The sequence below is a fragment of the Balaenoptera physalus genome (assembly GCF_965194825.1).
Source record: "Balaenoptera physalus genome assembly, chromosome: 1".
Taxonomy (NCBI): Eukaryota; Metazoa; Chordata; class Mammalia; order Artiodactyla; family Balaenopteridae; genus Balaenoptera; species Balaenoptera physalus.
In genome coordinates, this window is record NC_138882.1 from 41,244,050 (window position 1) to 41,264,352 (window position 20,303).

At 37.5% G+C, this 20,303-nt stretch overlaps 1 protein-coding gene across 2 annotated transcripts in view; it reads left to right on the forward strand.

The window, feature by feature from the left end:
* The window catches only part of DTL (denticleless E3 ubiquitin protein ligase homolog), a 39,412-nt gene that overhangs the window by 17,293 nt on the left and 1,816 nt on the right, over positions 1-20,303 (forward strand). For both annotated transcript variants that reach the window (XR_014266354.1, XM_082471562.1), the window contains exons 9-15: positions 720-823; positions 1,139-1,243; positions 3,908-4,020; positions 9,401-9,490; positions 11,890-12,025; positions 17,452-18,284; positions 20,120-20,230. Coding sequence is in view for 1 of the 2 variants with exons in the window: in XM_082471562.1 (XP_082327688.1) it covers positions 720-823; positions 1,139-1,243; positions 3,908-4,020; positions 9,401-9,490; positions 11,890-12,025; positions 17,452-18,284; positions 20,120-20,218 (1,480 nt within the window). In the remaining variant the exon portion in view is untranslated. The remainder of the gene's footprint in view (positions 1-719; positions 824-1,138; positions 1,244-3,907; positions 4,021-9,400; positions 9,491-11,889; positions 12,026-17,451; positions 18,285-20,119; positions 20,231-20,303) is intronic.

A 20,303-nucleotide genomic window follows, 5' to 3' on the forward strand; every position in this document is an offset into this window, starting at 1 on the left:
TTCAAAAGTTTTAATTTAAAAATATGATGGCTTAATAAACTAGAATTTCTATTGTGTCCTCTGGACACTTAAACTCTTCTGTGGACTGAATTCTCAGGCACAAATGTAGAATTATCTAAAGGTTATTATTTATATTTGTAAATGGCTGTGAAATCTTTGCTTCCAAGGATACTTCCCTTTTATAACCAAGCTTGTGTTTTCAAGTTGCCTACAAAGTAGATGTAGAAAATTAAGAAAATTATTCCAGTAGATGAAATGAAAAAATACTTTATTTCACAGGAAAATTTGTTTAGACTAGATTACTTAAGGAGTTAATATATAGAGATATAACCATAGGGACAGAGCTTAATACTTAATGATGTCAAAGGTTACATGCAGAATGTTAAAGGCTTAGGAAGTGCTTTTTTCTGAAAACAATGAAACAATGACTATCAGCAATCAACCTTCATCTTCCTCTTCCGCTCCCTTGAAGTAAACTCAGGGCAACCCATCAGTGGGTCAGATCACATCTGTTTCCTTTCTGCCAGAATTGTTAGCCAGACATTGGAGACAAGAGTATGAGATAGTTCAATCTGTTTCCCAATGACATATCCTCACTGTACCTGGTTGATGTGCCAGAGGAATTAGATTAAAAGTCATTTCACATTTCAAACGTAGTTGAAACTGATTGGTGTTGGAGAAGGACTACAAAATAACTATTTCTTTACCTTGGTTTTTAGGGTAATCAAAATATGGGATTTACGTAAGAATTATACTGCTTATCGGCAAGAACCCGTAGCATCCAAGTCTTTCCTGTACCCAGGTAGCAGCACTCGAAAACTAGGTAAGCCTTTGCATATTCATTAGGACTTTTTTGTAGGGCTTTTTTGGATATGTAAGTTTTTGTTAAAATTTTTAAAGTAAATATCAAGCTAGTTTTCAGCAACTATTATTCTCTGTTGACTTGAGAAACTAATATATGGAAGTATCTTTTTGAAGTTCAAAAGATAGAAACTCCCAAGAATAATTTTGGCTTGTATATACTTTAGGGAAGAAGAATTCTGATGATTCTTCTTGTGGAATGATCTAAAAAGATCACTTTCACCTCAGTTCTACTCTCCTTCATCAGCACATGCTAACTAAAGTTTCCTTTTTCTAGGGTACTCAAGTCTGATTTTGGATTCTACTGGCTCTACTTTATTTGCTAACTGCACAGATGACAACATCTACATGTTCAATATGACTGGATTAAAGACTTCTCCAGGTAGGAGCTTAGTCATTCAGATTCTCTTTCCTGGAAACTAATATGGTGTTTTTTGTTAATGAGAATTTAATGTTGATTTTTTTTTTTTCTGTACCAAATTTATGAAGACATATAAGGACTTCGGGGTCTTTGATTAGCTCCAGTGATGTTTTCATAGATGTATTTACCTTGTGATGATTTCACAAGTGAACAGAATCCTGCTCTATATGGTAACTTAATAGTGAGTCTGTCCCGAAATTATACCCCTTTGGGTATACTTAAAATTATCTCAGTTTTTGTGGGATAGAGAAGGCTGTTCTGCCCGGGTTTTGTCCTATTTGGGAACTGTTCATTAAAATTAGGGGACCTCTGGGTGTTTTCCCTAACCTCACCTTTTTATTGTTCTTCAAGAAAATTATAAGTGGAATCTGACTTTAAAGCTGATAAATGACATTTTAAAAAATCAAAGTTTTTCAAGCATACTCTAAGAGGGTATGAATTTGAATTTTGAATTTCATCATTTTAAGAACATTATCAATTATTTAAGCAAGCTGCATATTTGTAACCTACTTCTCAGGTATAGCTCTGTCAGAAACTGACTTTGAATTCTATAACCAATCCCTAGAGCTACCCGGTTCCCAGTAAAGTAAGATGTGTTGATAAAAAAGAAATCTTAAAATAGTACAGAATTTAGCTGGGCTCTTAGAGACGTTTCTAAAGACTGACCCCTAGCCATTGTTAGGACTTTGGTATCTGTGGCAGTTACCCAATTGGTATTTTCAATGCCCTGGGTTAGGTCTGACGTTGTCTAAACAAGAATAAGAGTATTTGGAAAAGGGAAGAGGTTTTACAACTTTGCTTGCTGTCTTCGTGAATGGAATTAGAACTTGGACAACTTCTGATTTATTTAGCCATATAAAACAGACTCTTTAAAATTTTTCCCTAAAAGATAAAAGCCTAATTATATTATCAGATGTCCAAGAGCTCTTTCTGTATCATTTTGTTATAGTGTGGCACCAAAAGGGGCTTTGAATTTAGTTGTCCTTCTGCCATTAAAACAAATATGCCCAAGGCCACTTTACTAATAATTTAGTAACCTTTTTCCTGTGCTCCTGAAATAATTTGATTGGCTCTCATATATAGATAGGTAGGTAAGTAGATGGATAGGTATGTTCCTTAGAAATTGAAAGACAGATGTGTGTGTGTGTGTGTGTTTGTGACATCTGGTAATTGCTCGTCTTTTTCAAAACTTTAGAAAGGGTCCTGGACTCAATACTTGATCTCCTATACTTTTAATTCACAGCATATTATTACACTAAGTGATGTTCATAGAGATGACTCTGAAGCACTTTAATGAAGCATTTTAAAAGCCCGAACTGTCAAAGATTAAACTAAACTAATTAAAGCCAATATAGGTTTTAGAAGGATTTTTCACATGGTTTGAAACATTTACTGTGTACTTTATGTTGGCTTTCTTAGACCAGCAGAGGGCAATGAATTCTTACGAGTTTAGTGGGAAATTTGGTCTATAGTTTTCCATTCATAGCTAAGAGTTGAGAAAGATGAACAATTGTAGTTTTGGAGTTGTAGTCAGAATAAAGGAGCCTGTTTATTTTGTGGGGATTTATCTATCATAGTAGCTCTATAATATGTGTATCTGAATTGATTCATATCCTGCTTAACTTTCACAGTAATAGTATTTGATGTGGGGGTTATTTGATGTGCAGGCTTTTTCTTAAAGGGCTATAAATACAAAGGTTTTTTTCCAGTGTTACTCTAGCAAAAGGAAGGGATTTTTGTGAGTACTTACAGAAAGCTGTTAAGTCCCTTAATAATCTTTTTTCCCCTCCATTAGAAGATTGGAGTGAAATATTTTTTCCTGCCTAAATGTATCCTTAAATTTTCTAATGACTGAGATTTTTTTCTTTTATTTCCTAGTAGTATGCTGATGCCAGAGGCCTCAGGTTTTGGTCTCCTTAGGATAAAAGAACCTGTCAAGCACATTATGCTAGATTGGATAGTGAGAAGTCTAAACCTAACCTAGTTGGAGTATCTTACATATGAATATATAGCTTACCCCACTGGCCACTTCTACTCGCCAGCCTATTTAGAGTGCTAGGTTAAAGGTTACCACATCTCAGATAAGCTATCCATAAATCTTAACTCTCCTTTCATTGATTTTTACCTATTCATACAACAAACGTTTGAAGATCTCCTCTGTTCAAAGCATTATAAGGTCTAAGTGAGGAAAGAAAATGATATTTATGAAATTTATCCTTAAGAGATTTAAAGTCTAAGAGGAGGAAAGACCAATGTTTAATGCAATGGAAAAAACCTAGCCTGGGGTGGGGAAAGAGGGTCTAATAAAGGTATTTTACTAAAGGATTGGACCCCGGCTCCATTCTTGTCCTTTAAGAATATTTTTCATCACTTTCTTCTCTGCATCCAGCTCCATACCAAGTATTTGGGCTTAGATTGTGAGATTGGGTCTAATATAAAGCCTCTTTCTAGGATTTCCATTCTTTTCCTGCCAATGTCCAGTTCTTTTTTATTTGGTGACTAGCTTGACCGTCTGCTTCAGTAATCAGTACACTAATAAAACTTGTTAGAACATGTATACTCTGCATTTATTTGAAAACTGGAAATAACAAAAGCCAAGTAATTTGATTTTTTTTCCTCTGGCAGTGGCTATCTTCAATGGACATCAGAACTCTACCTTTTATGTTAAGTCCAGTATTAGTCCAGATGACCAGTTTTTAGTCAGTGGCTCAAGTGATGAAGCTGCCTACATCTGGAAGGTAAGTTACCAAACTTTCCCCACAAAGGTGAGGCTGAAGTATTCTTGCAAATATTTCTTCTGTCCAAGATGAAGTAAGGTTAATGTAAACACATACTTTAACTTTTCTGTATCAGATGTTTAGTAAAAATTGCTTCTTGCCTCTTAATATAGCCAAAACTTCACTCTGATTCTGACAGAAGATATCACACTTTCATGGTCAGCTTCTCAGAAATTGACAATCTATATCCTCCAACAGTTTTACAGATTATCAGGAAGTTGAGAATTCAGAAGACTGGAAAGAATCTTCAGTACTTTGTCTTGCTTCCTGGAAAAACATGCTGTTCTGCCTTTCTGCCCTGTGTTTTCAAACTCTCATTCAAAACACAGTGTTTGAATCCTAGAATCCTACCCCCGAATCACACTTGCAAAAAACACTCACTCAAAAATATTCATATAATAGTGTTCTTTACTCTCCTCTAAGTGGCCAATCTTCAGGTTATTGAAATAGATGTGGTTGCTTTGTCAGTTTTATATATCTTTAATAGCATTATTTATTCATTTATTTATTTATTTTACAGATTTCCCATTTCTGTTACAGAAATTTATAATTTCTTTTTTTATAATTTTTCTTATTTTAAATAAACAGTGGTTCTAAAGTGACTACTATAGGCTAAGAAACTTAATGCTGTCAATTTGAAGTCAAGTGGAGAAAATTGAAATATAAGTAGCACTTGCTGACCACTGGAAAATGTCTCTTGTGGAATAATTAATTATAGAAATGTCTGAGTTCAGAGAAAGAATAAGAGCATTAGGCATTGTTTTCCTAGGGCTAGAAATTATTATCTTCCAGATTGCCCTATAATATCATAAACTTCCTTGATATTGGTGGATTGAATGATCAGAGTTCATGCATTTTGGATTTTAGAGTCATAATGTCTAAAACTTCATAGACCTATAGGTTCAATATTATCAAATTCCTTCTCAGGAGGAAATTGTATCATTCTTAGTACTGCCAATCTGTAGAAAGTCATATCTTTAATGCAGGACAGGGGTAGATCCTGTCAGGTATGAAGCATAATTCTTCAGCTTAATTTCATCTGGTCCTGAGGGAGGTACTAAAAAATGCTTTTTCTATATACCTCTAGGTTTGCAACTCTAGTTGCAAAAATGCAACACTACCTTATCAAAAGCTTTAGTAACAATAACCTAGATGGTCACAAGGTGGAGATATTGTTCTATCCAAGATGCTTTTGTGTTGACCTTACCTCTTTTTCTTTAAGCACATTTGTTGTATTTATAAAATGAAAAATTTGCTTATAAAATATACACTTGAGAACCCCCTCTTATGGTAAGAGTTTTTACATAGCTTCCTGTCTATAAAATTCTTCTGACTTGAGCTTTAAACTTTATGTAACTAGCACTAATGTTTCTGTCTCATAATCTGGTCTTATGCTGCGTATTTATTGCCTTTTGGTTTTCCCTTTCCCCTTCCCTCACTGTCTTACCTACATTTTCCTTCTCTACTTTGGTTCCCAACTTAGAGGATTTTATTCCTACCAAGGTCTGTATCTTTTTAAGTTTTTTCTTAAAAACAAAATTTCAGACATACCAAAAAGTATAATAAAGGATTATGCAAAAAAAGAAAACTTTAGGCACTGATCATTTCTTTAAATCATTTAAAATCAGCTTCTTAATTATATATATACATAATTAAAGTTCCTCCCTAGCTCTAGTACAAATGCTTGCTTTTTTTTTTTTTTTTCCTTCTTGGTTTCAAGAAATCAGGGTTGAGGGATGCTTCCTCTCTTTAAAGACATGCAGTAAAGATACTTGGCGGTTCATTAGTAACCCATTTTCAGACATCCAATCAGTGGGTATCACACACATGGGTGACCCTTTCTGAATTCTAGGCTGGGTCACATGTCGGTGCTGAATGATGTGGTTCAGACATGATGTTCTCCTGCCTGTCCACACATAACTCAGTGTGCAGGTTCTGATATTTGAGACCCTGGCAAACTTACTGCTCCTAAAATTGAATGTGCCTAGTGAGGTGGCTCAGTTTCTCTTCCATGATAAGGAAAAGTGGGAGGGGTGTAGTTTAAAAAAAATTTCACACAAGCTGAGTATTCAGGCTGTTAGGTCAGAATTCTCTCAGGTGTTAGGATTCTCCTATGCCAAAAAAGCCCATGGGCCCAAGAAAACAGGGTGAAAGAAGGGAGTTTTAGATCTCAAGACAGAAGAGAATGGCCTTTTAATCCTCACCACTGGCCAGGAGATGTAACGTAATTAGACTTTCTGACACTGAGGCCTAAGACTTAAGAATAAAAAGATTTAATATTATGTTATTTTTCTTTTTTAATTTCCTACTGTTTGTCCTACCCTCACCCCTACCCACCTCCCCTTCCCTGGTTCATTTCTGATAGAGCCACTGAATAGTATTGAAGTGGTTATAAATAAACTGATTCGGCACCGTCATTCTACCACTGACTGGCGAAACATTGAGCCTGACACGTTAGGAAGTATAAATGATCTCATGGCAAAAATGAAGATTAGGTTTGGTTTCTAACTGGGCAGAGTAAGGAGGTTTTTTGAGAAAAGGTGCTGATCTTTTTTGCATGTTCAAGTATACAAAATGTTTTATGAAGTCTGTAGGTTAGAGCCAGTTACTTCATAGTTCTGGGAGTTTTAACTTTGGAATTTCTCATGCCTTGAGTTAGTCTTTATTCTATAACAACTACAATTTGTAAGAGAGGACAATTTTCTGTGATTTGACCATTCCCAGAATGCATAGATGTTTAAATGTCTCTTGGATTTAATAGTCTCCTCTTCCTGTTTGAAAGTAGAGGGAGGTTTTTAAAAAATGAAATTCTCATTGTGATAATATTTTTATAATAATGAAGTGACAATAAATAAAAACTTATTTGAATAAAAATGAAGGATTTAAAAGTCACCTGAGTTTCATTAGAAGAAATTAATCTTCTTTGAAGTAGTCACCAAGTATAGTTTACCATACTAGGGTAGTCCTCAACTGTGAAAACACTTGTTACTAACATTCATAAAAACTTGTTGGACATTAGTGCTCATTCCAGCCCACAACATGCCCTTCCCTCCACTTTTTTTTGTTGAGATAGAATTTGTATAATGTAAAATTCACCATTGTAGTCACCTTAAAGTGTACAATTCAGTGATTTTTTTTTTCATATAATCACAGTATTGTGCAACCATCCCCACTGTCTAATTCCCAAACATTTTCATCACCCCATACCCTTTAAGAGTCACTTTCAGCTTCTGGCAACTACTAACCTATGTTCTGTCTCTAGGGATTTGACTATTCTGAACATTTCCTATAAATGATCTTTTATGCCTGGCTTTGCTTTCACTTAATGTTTTCAAGGTTTATCCATGTTGTTGCATGTGTCAGTACTTCATTCCTCTTTACGACTGAATATTCCACTGTATGTATAGACCTTGTTTTACTTATTTATTCATCAGTTGATGGGGATTTAAATTATTCCACTTTTTGGCTTTATGAACAAAGCTACTATGAACATTCATGTACAGATTTTTGTTTGAACATGTCTTCAGTTCTCCTGGGAGTGTATACCTAAGAGTAGAATTGCTGGGTCATATGGTAATTAATTCTGTGTTTAACTGTTTGAGGAACCTTCCCCTCACTTTTAATGCTGTGTAAAGTGCCTGGCTCATGGTAATCATTTCAATAAATGCTGACTTTTGTTACTATTATTATTCCTGCCTTATTATCAAATTGTAAAAAGTTTTTCTAACAGGTCTACCCTTTGTTTTTTTTTCTTTTAAATCCTATAGATAAATGCAGAAATGTACATACATTCTATTCGTGGATATTTGTTTTTTCTTGACATTTATTTTAATCTTTGGTATAGACAGTCAGGTTTTCCTAGGTATTTTAATGCCTAGGAAACTGAGGAAGGGGCAGGATCATGAAATGAAGAGCTAGAAGCAACAGGCAAGCAAACCAATGAGTAAAATAATGTGTTGTTACCAGGGAGGGTCAGGAGGACATGAGGATTTCCTCTTCCTTTTAACTTGCTGCTTGCAGTACTCCTTGGGCCTCGGGTAGAGAAACTTTATGGGCTGGGGCCATAAAGAATTTCTGTGACTGCTGAGATAGAGACTATCTTGAAAGTCTTTTCTAAAATATGCTACCTTGTGAAGGAATGAGCTCTTGTTCTCTGTGGCATTGTAGCAGTAGGCAGCAAGTGAGGTCCTTTTAGATCTCAAGAAAAAGCCCAACAAGGCAAATTAGATTCTGCTCTTTGTCTTCTTTGGCTTTTTGAATCATTACATATGTGCCATTTAACCCAAGAGAGGAGTAGTAATAATTGAGTTGGATAACCTTATGAATCAGTGTGTCGAATCTCTTTAACTACAGTCTGAGGAGTCCATTAAGCTTACTTAGTCATTCTCACAAATGTTCTTCCCAGAATGCCTCCACTTTCTTCATACAAATGAGCAATGATTCAGAGCCTCAGGAAAATGAAAAGAGAATAATTTCTCTTTTTCAAACACACGTGCTAGTAATAGCTGTGTGAGTTTGTACTCCATGTTGTGCTGATTAATGCCCATGGCCTCTGATAGGGATTGACAGCTCTTGAATGAGTCAGCTGTCAAACGCGTATCACTAATGGCATCCAATGAGGGTGAAAATATTCTTAGTCACATGTGTAGTACTGCACAATGTGACACTTCTTTAGACATTAAAATGTATTAAGATGTGGCAATACTTAACTTGAAAATTCAAGATTTCTTTAAGCAAATGAACTTAAATAAAATTTTAGAGGAATTTTTTTTCCAAAAAGGATACAAAGTGCCATGTAAAACATAGCTTATACCCCTTCAGAATGAAGGAGTATAACTTCGGGCTTTCTTAAAAGTCAGTGAGTCTTCTTTTGGAAGAAAGACTGTCCTCTTGTCCCAAGAGATCTGCTAGCATGTCTCAGGTACCTTCAGGACTTAGTAAGTGCAGCGTTCCTGGAAGTAGCTGACTAGAGAAGATCTAAAATTATCTAGGCTCCACTTGAAGTGTACTACCTAGCTGCTGAACCTTACCCTTTCAGTCTTGAGTTTTAGTCAAAATACGTATAGCTAAGTTGTCCTGATTTGAAATAAGACCTGTCCTGGTATCTAAGCTCATATTGTTTACTTATTTTGGCTATTTTCATTGTTTTCTCAGATTAATGACAGAAATACTTTCATTGCCCATTGGGACTTTTTCTGAGCTATAAGTAGGCATGTCTAGGGGCTTTTGGTAACAACCCTAAAGCTCTCTAAGGTACAGATATGGAGAGATTCGAAGCCTCTGTCTGGCAGAACTACCACTGCTCTGCTGACTTGTTTGTTTCTTTTTGATGGTGTGATAGGTCTCCATACCCTGGCATCCTCCTACTGTGCTCCTGGGTCATTCTCAAGAGGTCACATCTGTGTGCTGGTGTCCATCAGACTTCACAAAGGTTTGTAGGTGAATCTGTGGTTGGTTTAAAAAGCACAGGTTTGTAGGTTTTCCCAAGGTTAGCTTGAGAGTTAATACAGACTTTTATGTTTAAATAGACATTTAAAAGATCTAGAGGCCATCCAGGATCTGTATCATCATTAATCACACATATTCTGTTTTTTATACCAATAGATAAACTGTATTATGCACTAAAGAATAAGTGGATTTCTTAGTTGCCTAGAGTCATTCCTTTCCTAAACACAGAATTTAAGTCTTTAACATTAATAAAATTTCATTTTAAAATCGAAGGTAAAAAGAAAATCTAAGGTGAAAACTAGTGTTTCTAACTTTCTACATATTATCAATGTGGTGTATTAAAGGTAACACCTTGACTGTTCTTCACAGTTCAGTTTGGGTTCTCACATGCCTGAAAAATGCTTTCTGTGAAGTCTTAACGTGTTAGGCTGTCTGTGACTAAACTAGAGAAGAAGTAGCTCCAAAGTATTTTAGACACTTTGAAAAGAAGAAAATATACTCACTTAAAAAATTTTTTTAATAGTGATACTAAAAACAAGTAAAAAACCTGAAAGGTAGAAATCCCAGAAACATAAACAAACTCCACGTATATGTAGGGATTTCATATAATAGTGGCCCTAGTTCCACTCACTTCTCCAGTCCCCTACCTTTGGTCTTCGGGTTATTTTGGGTTTGCAGGAAATGTCCCTTCTGTGGAGAGCTCCTTTTCATCTATTAGGTTTTGGAGGTTTGTCACCTATTGTTCCCATCTGTTTTTTTATCTTCCAGAATCTTCTCATGGTCTGATCTACTCATGGCATCCCTGCTAGCTTTCCAGTACTACTGTGGATTTCCTTTTATTTCTATATCCCTATATAACCATTTCTGTGATGAGCTTCATGATAGACTTTTTTTGAAATCATTGCTTTAATCACCAAAAATTACACCCCAATGGCATTTTCCCTCTAAGATTCCCTGTGATTTCCAGTGAAACATCTGCTTTTAACGTGGAATTTTATATCCTCATAGAACTTACTGAGATGAATTTTTTTTATTATTCATTTAATTATCATCTTTTTCCATCCATCGTATATTGCCCTTATCTCTTTGCCCAGAAAAGATTCAAAGGAAGTATCAGGGCTGTTTACTCATACCAATTTAACAACCACCTTTTTAAAAGGTTCTTTAAAATAATTTTGTCCCGAGCCTAGAATTAGGAAGATAAAATACTGCTTTAAAAAAAAAAAAAAGATTTACACTTTGAAATTGGAAAAACTTGGATTTAAATTCTAGCTCTGCCACTTAATTGTGGTGACCTTGGGCAAATAACTTTATTCCCATTTTATGGATGAGGTTATTTGAGTATAAGGCTTTTTATATTGTGATAATTAAATAAGATAAAGAACATAAATTTTCGGACACTCAGATTTAGTAGTTGCTCTGTAAATAATAACTTGTTTATAGACTATAGAATAACTGGGGATTCCAGGCATTTCTTTTGAGCAGTTAAATATGTGTGTCTTCTTTTGGCCTCCTAGTGAGGAAAGGAAAAAGCTGCCAGCCTCTTGGGGACCAAGACTTAAGAGAACGTGTGTTCTTTTTTTTCCTCTCTCTTTAGTTACTGAAATAGAGAAATTATATAAACAAATGCTGGGGAACAGCTCTGGTACCAGTGGCCATTTGCCACAAGCTCTTCAAGCTGGACTTTCTCTGCCATAAAAGGCTGGGGACCAAGATCAGGAATGGTTAGATATTTTTAAAGGGGCAAAGGTTATTTTTAACTTTTTTCAGTCTAGTGAACGTGTCGTTTTCCCAGATTGCTTCTTTACCTATCTGAAAAAGAATCTTAGGGAATGGTTTCATTCTACTTGCCACAGCATACTAGAGTCATGGACTAAATCAGATCTTGGGAATTATCCCATTACTTTAACAATAAGCCAGAACTTGAGAAAGTCAGTGGAAAGTCATACAAATTAAATGTCAGTGACATACACTGACTGATCTTTTAAGAGAAAGAGTAAAAATGACATCTTAATTTAATTACATGTTTCGTAGTTACACAGAAGGTGATAAAGATAATGACTTGCCCAACTTCTTGAGAATAAAATGAAATGAACCTGGTTTTATAGTAGAGCTTTAGGTAGCTAAGAAATGACTGGTCACAAAAGTCATACCAGCAGAATGTATATAAAGAAGAAACTAAAGGATTCACTTCGTTGGAAATCTGGAATGATTCCTGAAAGCAAGGAATGAAAGTATCTGACCTTTCAGATAACATTTTCTATATCCTGTTACATCAGGCAGAATAATTCTCTAATCATGAGCCCTTAAGACATACCTGCTTTTTACTTTGTTGTGAATCTTTGATTGAAACTTATTAACTCCCTTCCTGGTTCTCTGTAGATTGCTACCTGCTCTGATGACAATACACTGAAAGTCTGGCGCTTGAATAGAGACTTAGAAGAGAAATCAGGAGGAGATAAACTCTCCATAGTGGGCTGGGCCTCTCAGAAGAAGAGAGAGGCGAGAGCTGACCTAGGTAAGGATCCCATGCATTTTTCTAAGTTTTTTAATCGTTTGATTGGTTTAGTTCTGTAGTACAGATGGTGAGCTAGATTTGATCTTATTTGGTATATTTTCAGAGGAAAGTACCGTCTCATTGACATTCTTTTTAATACATATTTTCTGAACACTACTATGTTTATCATCTACATAAGGCAGTGGAATACACCGGTAGATTTATTTTTTAAGTATTTGTTGAACATCTACTATGTTCTAGGCACTGTTCTAAGTTGCTGGGGATTCAAAATCCCAAAGATGTAAATGAAGGTTACATATTAGTGTGAGAGTCAGTAAACAAGTTAAAGAAGTAAAATTTGTCAGCTGACAATACGTGGTTAGGGAAAAAGGAAAGAAGGAATGAGAAAATAGCAAAGCATGCTGTTAAAATTTTAAATTAGGTACCCAGGGAGACCTCAATGAAAAGATGATATCTGAGTAAAAAAATTGAAGTAATGAAGTAATAAGCCATATGGATATTTTAGAGAATGTTCTAGGCAGACAAAACAAATGCAAAGGCCCTGAAGCAGGAGCAGGCCTGGCATATTTTGTGTTCCTCAAAGAGGCTAATGTAGCTGTGGCTAAAGCGGGCAAAAGAGAAGAGGGGAATAGTAGTGGAAAATAAGGTTCTTGTACGATTTTGGCTTTTATTCTGACAGACAAAAAGCTGTTGGAGGGTTTTGAATAGAGAAGTGTATGATCTGACTTTTCTTAACTTGACCATTCTAACTTCTGTGTTGAAAACAAATTGTAAGGGGATCAGGGTAAAAGCTACAAGCTAATTTAAAAACTCATTGAAATAACCCAGAAAGCAATGATGGTGACTTAGACCAAAGAGGTAGCAAATGGTAGGACAAAAAGTCTTCAAAATCTGTATATATTTACATGATGGAGCCAACAGAATGTGCTGTGGGATCAGATGTGGGACGTAAGGGAGAGTTATCAAGGATAACTTCAGAATTTTTGGCTTGAGAAGCTAGAAGGGTGGAGTTGCCGTTAACCTATATAGGAATCACTGCAGGAGGAACAGGTTTGGGGGAGGGAACAGCTGGATATGTTGTTTGATATTATTAGACATCTAAATGGGGATGTCAGAGAGGCGGTTAGATGTTTAATTCTGCAATTTAGGGCTGGAGCTGAAATTTGGGATTCATCATCATATAGGTAAAAGGTAGCTATAGATGGAAAAGAGAATAGGTCTGGGGTCTGAGCCTTGGAACGTCCTAATATTTAGAAATTGGAGAGGTGAAGGGGCAGGTACAACCTGAGAAGTAAGAGAAAAACCAGGAGAGTATTGTGTAAACTAAGGAGAGAGGGATGAATTTGGTCAGATGTTTTTGGCATGCAATGTAAGATGAAGGCTAAAAACTGACCTTTAGATTTGGCAGCGCGGGCAGCCTTAGTGAGAGCAGTTTTTGGTGGCGTGTTGGTGGCCTGATTAGTGTTGTTCAGGAGGATGGGAGAAGAGAAGGCTCTTCCAAGGAATCTTCCTAGAAAGGAAAGAAGAGAGATGAGGTGGTAGCTGAAGGAGGAAGCTGTGTTGAAGTTTGTTTTGGTTTAGTTTTGTTTTTAATGAGAGTATAGCATTTTGTATGTGATTGAAAGGATCCTGTAGTGAAGGGGAAGATCGATGCAGGGAAGTTTGCTGGACCAGTGTCCTCGAGTGAGGGGATGATATCTAATATACATGTTGAAGAGTAGTCCTTTGTCAGGGGTGTGGATAGTTCATGCATGGTAACCAGAAGGCAGAAACATAGGCACAGTGAAGGTAGGTGGATAAATGGGATGGTCAGAACTTGTGGAAGTTTCCATCTGTTCTGACAGCTTCTATTTTCTTAGATAGGAATCAAAATCATCAACTGAGAATAAGGATGAGGGGTGGAGGTGATAGAGATTTGAGGAGAGAAAAGAAAGTCTGGAATAGTCATATAGAGAATAGAAGAGTAAATGGACCAGGGAAATATGATGTTGGGCATAAGAGTCAACCTAAGGCTAGCACTCATTCATTGAAAGTGAGCAGTCAGCATGGTTGTGTGTCTGCTGCACAGGTACAGGTACACTGTAGGTGGAAAGTTGGTTTTAACCAGTCATGTGGTATTTTTTTTTTAATGTTTTTCAGTAATTTAATAGTTTATTTATTTATTTATTTTTGGCTGCCTTGGGTCTTCGTTGCTGCACGCGGGCTTTCTCTAGTTGCGGTGAGCAGGGGCTACTCTTCATTGCGGTGCGCGGGCTTCTCATTGCTGTGGCTTCTCTTGTTGCAGAGCAGGGGCTCTAGGCTCACGGGCTCTAGGCACGCGGGCTTCAGTAGTTGGGGCATGCAGGCTCAGTAGTTGTGGCTCGCAGGCTCTAGAGCGCAGGCTCAGTAGTTGTGGCGCACGGGCTTAGTTGCTCCGCATCATGTGGGATCTTCCCGGACCAGGGCTCGAACCTGTGTCCCCTGCCTTGGCAGGTAGATTCTTAACCACTGCGGCACCAGGAAAGTCCCTCTGCTGCCTTGTCTTTATATGTATTTTTTGCTCCCTAATTTTGAAAAACAAAAATGAATTCCATGAGGAAAAAGCCATCAGCATCGCCACCACTCATACACAATTTCAGTTAACATTTCGAGTTATTTTTTGAGATTTTACTCCCTTATCCATAGAGATTTTCTTGTTAACAGAGTCATAGTTATACTACAGATATATTTGGATTTCTTGAGGATATTTTTCACTGAACATGATAATTCTAAGCACTTTCCATGTTATCTTTTTAGCAAAACATTTTGAATCATCCCCTGGGTAAATGGTCCATAGTTTACCTAGCTATTCTATTGTAGTTGGGCATTTTATTTCCAATGTTTTGTGGGAAAAAAAATTTTTCTGAATTTAGGGTCCCCATCTCCCATTAAAATAGATTCCCAGAGGTGGAATTTCTGTGTTAATGACTATAAACATTTTAACATTTTTGATGAAAATTATGTTTCTTTTAACTAGGTGTTTTTGTTTTTTTAAGATTTTTTTGATGTGGACCATTTTTAAAGTCTTTATTGAATTTGTCACAGTATTGCTTCTGTTTTATGTTTTTTGGTCTTTTGGCCACGAGGCATGTGGGATCTTAGCTCCCCGAACAGGGATCGAACCTGCACCCCCCGCACTGGAACACGAAATCTTAATCACTAGACCACCAGGGAAGTCCCTAACTAGGTGTTTTTAGTGTGTCATTAATTATTCTTACTTTTGGAAGTCAATTCACAAAAAAGTTAACATATGTTGACCAACTTGTGCCACATTAATAACATTTAGCCATTATTGAGTATTAGCACAGTTGTTCTAGGGACCTACTTGGATTATCTCGTTTAATTCCCCAAACAACCAAAACTGAAGCTCCAGGAACTTAGGCTTGCCTAAGATCACACAGCTGTGAAGTTATAGTAGAATCAGAGTTCAGACCCTTGCAGTCTGATTCTAAAGCTCGTGCTTGGAAGCACCTTGCAGTACTGCCTCCTTTAACCCAGCACAGCAAAGCGAAGTTCAAACTAAGCCTGGACCAGGAGTTAGACCTAGATTTCTCTGTCTCTGGGTGATGCTAGAGTTAACTCTGAAGAGCACTACAGAGCAACAACCTGACGCAAGGGCCAAAGGCTGGTGCACTGGCCATTCGGCCCTGTAAGCCAACTTCCAGCAATGGATTGGCTGCTGCTCATCACACTGCCATTTTGAAAATTATGTTCCTGTGCTTCCCCAAGCTTCTAATTGCCACCCCAACCCTTCACTGCTGTCCTGGACTGCCTGTCTTCTCTTCTGGCCCTTTTAACCTAGTAACTAGAAGGCTTTAAATCCCAAGGCACGGCCCCTTTTACCTTGTCCTACTTTTCCCAGTCAGCACCTGCTCTGTTGTTTACTATTCTTTCACTGTTTTCAGCCAGAGATTTCATAGCACCGTCAGGGCGAATGGTTCTCTGCCTTGTCTGTGCATCATAGCCACTTGTGGAACTTTTTAAAAGTTTGTTTGTCTCCAGAAATTGTTCAGTAGGCTCGGGGTAGGGGCCAAGTACCTGTGTTATTATAAAGCTCCACATAAGTCCGCTGTGCAGCCAGATTGAGAACCTCTGGTCTAAGCATTACTAAGTGACAAAAATGATTATCTTAAAGAAAAGGAAACCTTACCTGTTCTATCTCAAGTGCTTGCTGTAGTCTTTTTTTTTATAACTTTCTTTTTAATTTATTTTTGGCTGTGTTGGGTCTTTGTTGCTGCGCCCGGGCTTTCTCTAGTTGCGGCGAGCGGGGGCTGCTCTCTTCATTGCGGAACACCGGCTCTAGGCGTGAGGGCTTCAGTAGTTGTGGCACGCAGGCTCAGTAGTTGTGGCACGCGGGCTCAGTAGTTGTGGCTCACAGGCTCTAGAGCGCAGGCTCAGTAGTTATGGTGCAAGGGCTTAGTTGCTCCGCAGAATGTGGGATCTTCCCGGACCAGGGCTCGAACCCGTGTCCCCTGCATTGGCAGGCGGATTCTTAACCACTGTGCCACCAGGGAAGTCCCAGTTTATAAGAATTTGCCTGACGTACTTGTCATTGCCTGTAAACAAGGGACAAGACACATAGAGAAGAGTTCTATCCACTATTTGATTTGCTTTACAGAGAGCGTGCGTTGAGTTTCTGAAATGTTCTTTGACGTTCTTTGGCTTGTGGAAAATCATAAATTGTAAATTAAGGTGGAAAGCCACATGAGGCCTGATAACAAGTAATTGATGGAATTACTTCTTATGGAGATTAAAAACTATCTCCATTTAATAGATGTGGAATGCGAGGCAGAGGAGGTGAAAGGTTGTGCCAAGTCACATAGTGATTGTGCCAGACTGTAGACCTGTACGCTCCTTAGTGTGTGGTGCCTCTCTGCCCTGTGCTCAGAAGTATACACAGGAATGCTAATGGCAACTTTACTTATGAAAACAAAATATCATTAACAACCCTAATGTCTTACTGTTACCTTAGAATACTTTGTAGCTGTTAAAAATGATATAAATCTGTATTAATGTGGGAAATGTTCATGATATGTTATGAAGCAGGTTACTAAATATTTGGTACATCATGGTCCCATTTTTGTATAGAAAAAAGAGATGTATTATATCACATGCACAAGTATAGAAAAAACACTAAAAGTGGTTCACTTGGATGCTGTTAAATTTTTCTGTAATTTCTAGATTTTTACAAGTATGTGTTTTACAGCAGGGTGTTTGGGGGGCTGGCAGTTAGGAAAAGGGAAGGAAAATGCTAAAAGGGTCCAGTAAGAATCAAATGACTTATGTGATCTACTCACTGGGAAATCAACCCCTGGATGATTAAGTTAGCTATAATTTTCCTTCATGAGAACTCGGGGATATTCTATGGCTTTCACTTGTGATTTTTGTGACCCTCTTTTCTTTTTCAGTAACAGTGACAAGTAGCCAGAGTACTCCTGCCAAAGCCCCCAGAGTAAAGAGCAGTCCATCCATTTCCTCCCCATCATCAGCAGCTTGTGCTCCAAGCTGTGCTGGAGACCTCCCTCTTCCTTCAAATACTGCCACATTCTCTCTTAAAACCCCTCCTGCCAAGACCCGATCTCCCATCAGCAGAAGAGGCTCCGTGTCTTCTGTCTCTCCCAAGCCACCCTCATCTTTCAAGATGTCCATTAGAAACTGGATGACCCGAACACCTTCCTTATCACCACCCATGACTCCACCTGCTTCTGAGACCAAGATCATGTCTCCAAGAAAAGCCCTTATACCTGTGAGCCTGAAATCATCCCAAGCAGTGGCTTGCTCTGAGTCTAGAAATAGAGTAAAGAGGAGGCTAGACTCAAGTTGTCTGGAGAATGTGAAACAAAAGTGTGTAAAGAGTTGCAACTGTGTGACTGAGCTTGATGACCCAGTTGAAAAGCTTCATTTGGATCTGTGCTGCCTTGCTGGTAACCAGGAAGACCTTGGTAAGGACTCTCTAGGTCCTACCAAACCAAGCAAGATTGAAGGGACTAGTATGAGTGTCACAGAGCCTCCTTCTCCTGCCAGTCCTTACGCTTCAGAAGGCTGTGGAACGCTACCTCTTCCTTTGGGATCTTGTGGAGAAGGCTCTGAAGTGGTAGGCAAAGAGAATAGCTCCCCAGAGAATAAAAACTGGTTATTGGCCATGGCAGCCAAACGGAAGGCTGAGAATTCGTCTCCACGAAGTCCATCGTCCCAGACCCCCAACCCTAGGAGACAGAGTGGAAAGACTTCTCCAGGCCCGGTAAGTTGGCAGTGGTAGAAGATGCATTTCCCAACTTGGCCAGGGCAGGCACAGATCTCTTCTCAGAAGTCAGAATGCTTTTTTTTTTTTTTTTTTAAAGTAAATCTATTTATTCCTAGGACTGCCAGATTTAGCACATACAAATACAGGACAGATATTCATGGGACATATTTATACTAAAAGTTTTTCATACTAAAAGTTATTTGTTGCTTGAAATTCAAATGTAGCTGGGTGTGTCCTGTATTTTATCTGGCAACCCTGTTTACTTCCATTAAAATCCCATCTGTCAGGGTCCATACCCCTCAGCCCCATTGCCTGATTCATCAAAGCCTTCTTCATCCTCCAGGATATCAATTCAAAAATATCTTCCCTCTCCTTTGTTTGACATTATTCCCTCCCCTACCCCCCAGCCCCTGCAGCCTCTTTTTATAGATTCTCTCCCCTTTTTATAGATAAAGCTGTAATTCATGGACAATTTGCCAACATCCATAAATAGATTTTCAATATGTAATTACAGCTTATAATTATTTAAAATAAAGCAAAATTAAGATACTTACAAAGCAATTTAAGTGAAGAATCCTTCTAGATTTTTATGATTTCTCCCCAATCTTTTACAATCATCTTGCTCACACCGGTATTTTTGACAACTCACCTGTATCTGCCTTTTTTTTAAACATTCAGTTTAACTTATCTTTTTATTTAACTTAGATAATTTCAAAAACAGATATTGCTGGCAGAAATAGCTTTGTGAACCTTGAAAAGCAAGTGACTCATTATGGTGGAGGCAGAAGTAGCTGTGAGCATTGGGTGAGCTATGGACACCAGTCAAAGGGAATAGAAAGCTTCTGCTACTCAGTTTGCAAGTTAAGGATGGAGGTGGGTTAAGGAAGTTTCTCCTGTAGTTCATAGTAGCTCTTTCTCTGTGTTAGGGAGAAGGTGAGAGAATGATTGAAACCCAATTTAGGAGTCATGATCAGTAACATCTGCCCATTTAAAGGGCAGAAGCTAGATGACCTTAGGCCAGTTCTAGTTTAATAAGTGCTCATATCCCCCTCCTACTGTCATGAAGCCTATTCCATAATTTTAGGAAAGATAAACTAGAAATATTTTAAAGATTACTTCAAACACAAACTCCAAGACCTGCTACAGAATATAAAAAAAAAAAAGCTATAAGTAGTCTTTCCTTTCTTCTCTCAAAATTATCACTGTAGGTGATCTTTGCCCCTAGCTAAAATTCCTATTATTATAGGAATTTTATTTCAGGGAGCTGGTCCGAGCTATGTTTTAGCAGAAAAGCAATTTGAATAAAAAATTGTTTTCATGAATGTGTACACCTTAAAGGCTTTAAAAAAATAGTGCGCTGGTCCAAGATATTTCTGGCTTTATAATTTCAATCTTTGAAGCTTAAGTTTCTTTAAAATAATTTTTTTCTTTATGTACATGTTGATAATGTAGACTTCAGAAAGGAGTAGTATCTTCCATTTGAATACTTATCTCGTTTGTAAATTTGGGAGGGTGATTTACTCACATATTTCAAAGAGGATGGTAATTGTAACCTCTTTGGTTCCTATTATGAGGCTTAACTGGTAAATATTTTCTGTTCACATGAAAAATCTGTTTCTTCCTTCCTTGCATGCTGCCTTAAATTTTTCTGTATTTAGTACAAATCAACCAAAAGAGACATTGCCATCAAAGTATTTGAGACTGAAATCTATCTGACTAAATAAGCAAATTTCTAGGCATCCTATCTTAAAATACCCTTAGTGATAACTTGCTGAGGTAACAGCTGAACTTTATCTTAGACAATCTTTAAAATCTAAACTTTCTTCTTCTAGGTTACCATTACTCCCAGCTCCATGCGGAAAATCTGTACATATTTCCATAGAAAGTCCCAAGATGACTACTGTAGTCCAGAACAGTCAACAGAATTATAGATTCTCATCTGAGTGAGTTAACTGAACTTTGACCCATTAAAACAAGATAAAAAATTCAACAGAGTGACTCTGTAACTCTGGTTTT